Source organism: Seriola lalandi, unplaced genomic scaffold (assembly GCF_002814215.2).
Source record: "Seriola lalandi dorsalis isolate HSWRI2012SDOR001 ecotype SW California unplaced genomic scaffold, Sedor1 jcf7180002054585, whole genome shotgun sequence".
Taxonomy (NCBI): Eukaryota; Metazoa; Chordata; class Actinopteri; order Carangiformes; family Carangidae; genus Seriola; species Seriola lalandi.
Window position 1 is genome coordinate 2,255,779 of NW_019525138.1, and position 736 is coordinate 2,256,514.

The window sequence follows — 736 nt, forward strand, 5'->3', positions numbered from 1 at the left end:
GGGGGGGGGTGTCAGGGCTGCTCTGGCAGACAAAACTAAAGTGGTTGCTCCAACTCTTTGGAGTCCTGAAACCAGAGCCAGATAGAGGTCATGTGAAGAACAGGTTGGGGGGTGATCAGTGTCATTCACTATAAAAGTGAAGGCTCTGTTGTTAAGCTGTGACACTGTTATCCGAGAGGAAGTCGTGACCCCTCATTCTCGACCAAAGCTCTGGGTTTGTATCGAGGCTGGGGTCTGATTCGTTCACAGAGTGGGATCTGGTTTGGTCACAGGGGTTGATTCTATTACAGGGGGAACAATTGGTTCCTGGCTTGGGCTTTTTACTGATTGGGGGGTGGGGTCTGATTCAGTCAGGGAGACAGGTCACAGTGGAGGAATCTGACACCAGACGGAGGTTGGCGCAGCCGGTTGGTTGGTGCATTTTCCGTTGTCACGTTTGTTTTCTGTGGAAACGAAACGGTCAGCAGGACAAAGCCTTACCAGAAGGACAGAATTGAGTATATCCGTGTTGAGCGGTGACTCGTCAATGCGTCTGTGGCGTCGGATGTGCTTCCTGGCGCTGTGCATCATGTTGCTGACAGACAGTTTGGAGATCGGTACAGGTGCTGCTGGTTCTGTCAGCTTCGATAAAGCAGAGGTGATGTCACTATTTTCTGTGGGAAAACAAAACAAACACAATAAGCAGTTATCATCTAATATTTTATACAGCATAAACTATGTATTTGTATATTGTATC

The 736-nt window shown here is 48.4% G+C and overlaps 1 protein-coding gene across 1 annotated transcript in view; it reads right to left on the reverse strand.

The window, feature by feature from the left end:
- rab3gap1 (RAB3 GTPase activating protein subunit 1) overlaps positions 1-736 on the reverse strand; it is a 24,539-nt gene that overhangs the window by 15,580 nt on the left and 8,223 nt on the right. Inside the window, 1 exon segment of the mRNA XM_087177280.1 lies at positions 481-653. Coding sequence (XP_087033406.1) covers positions 481-653 — 173 coding nt within the window.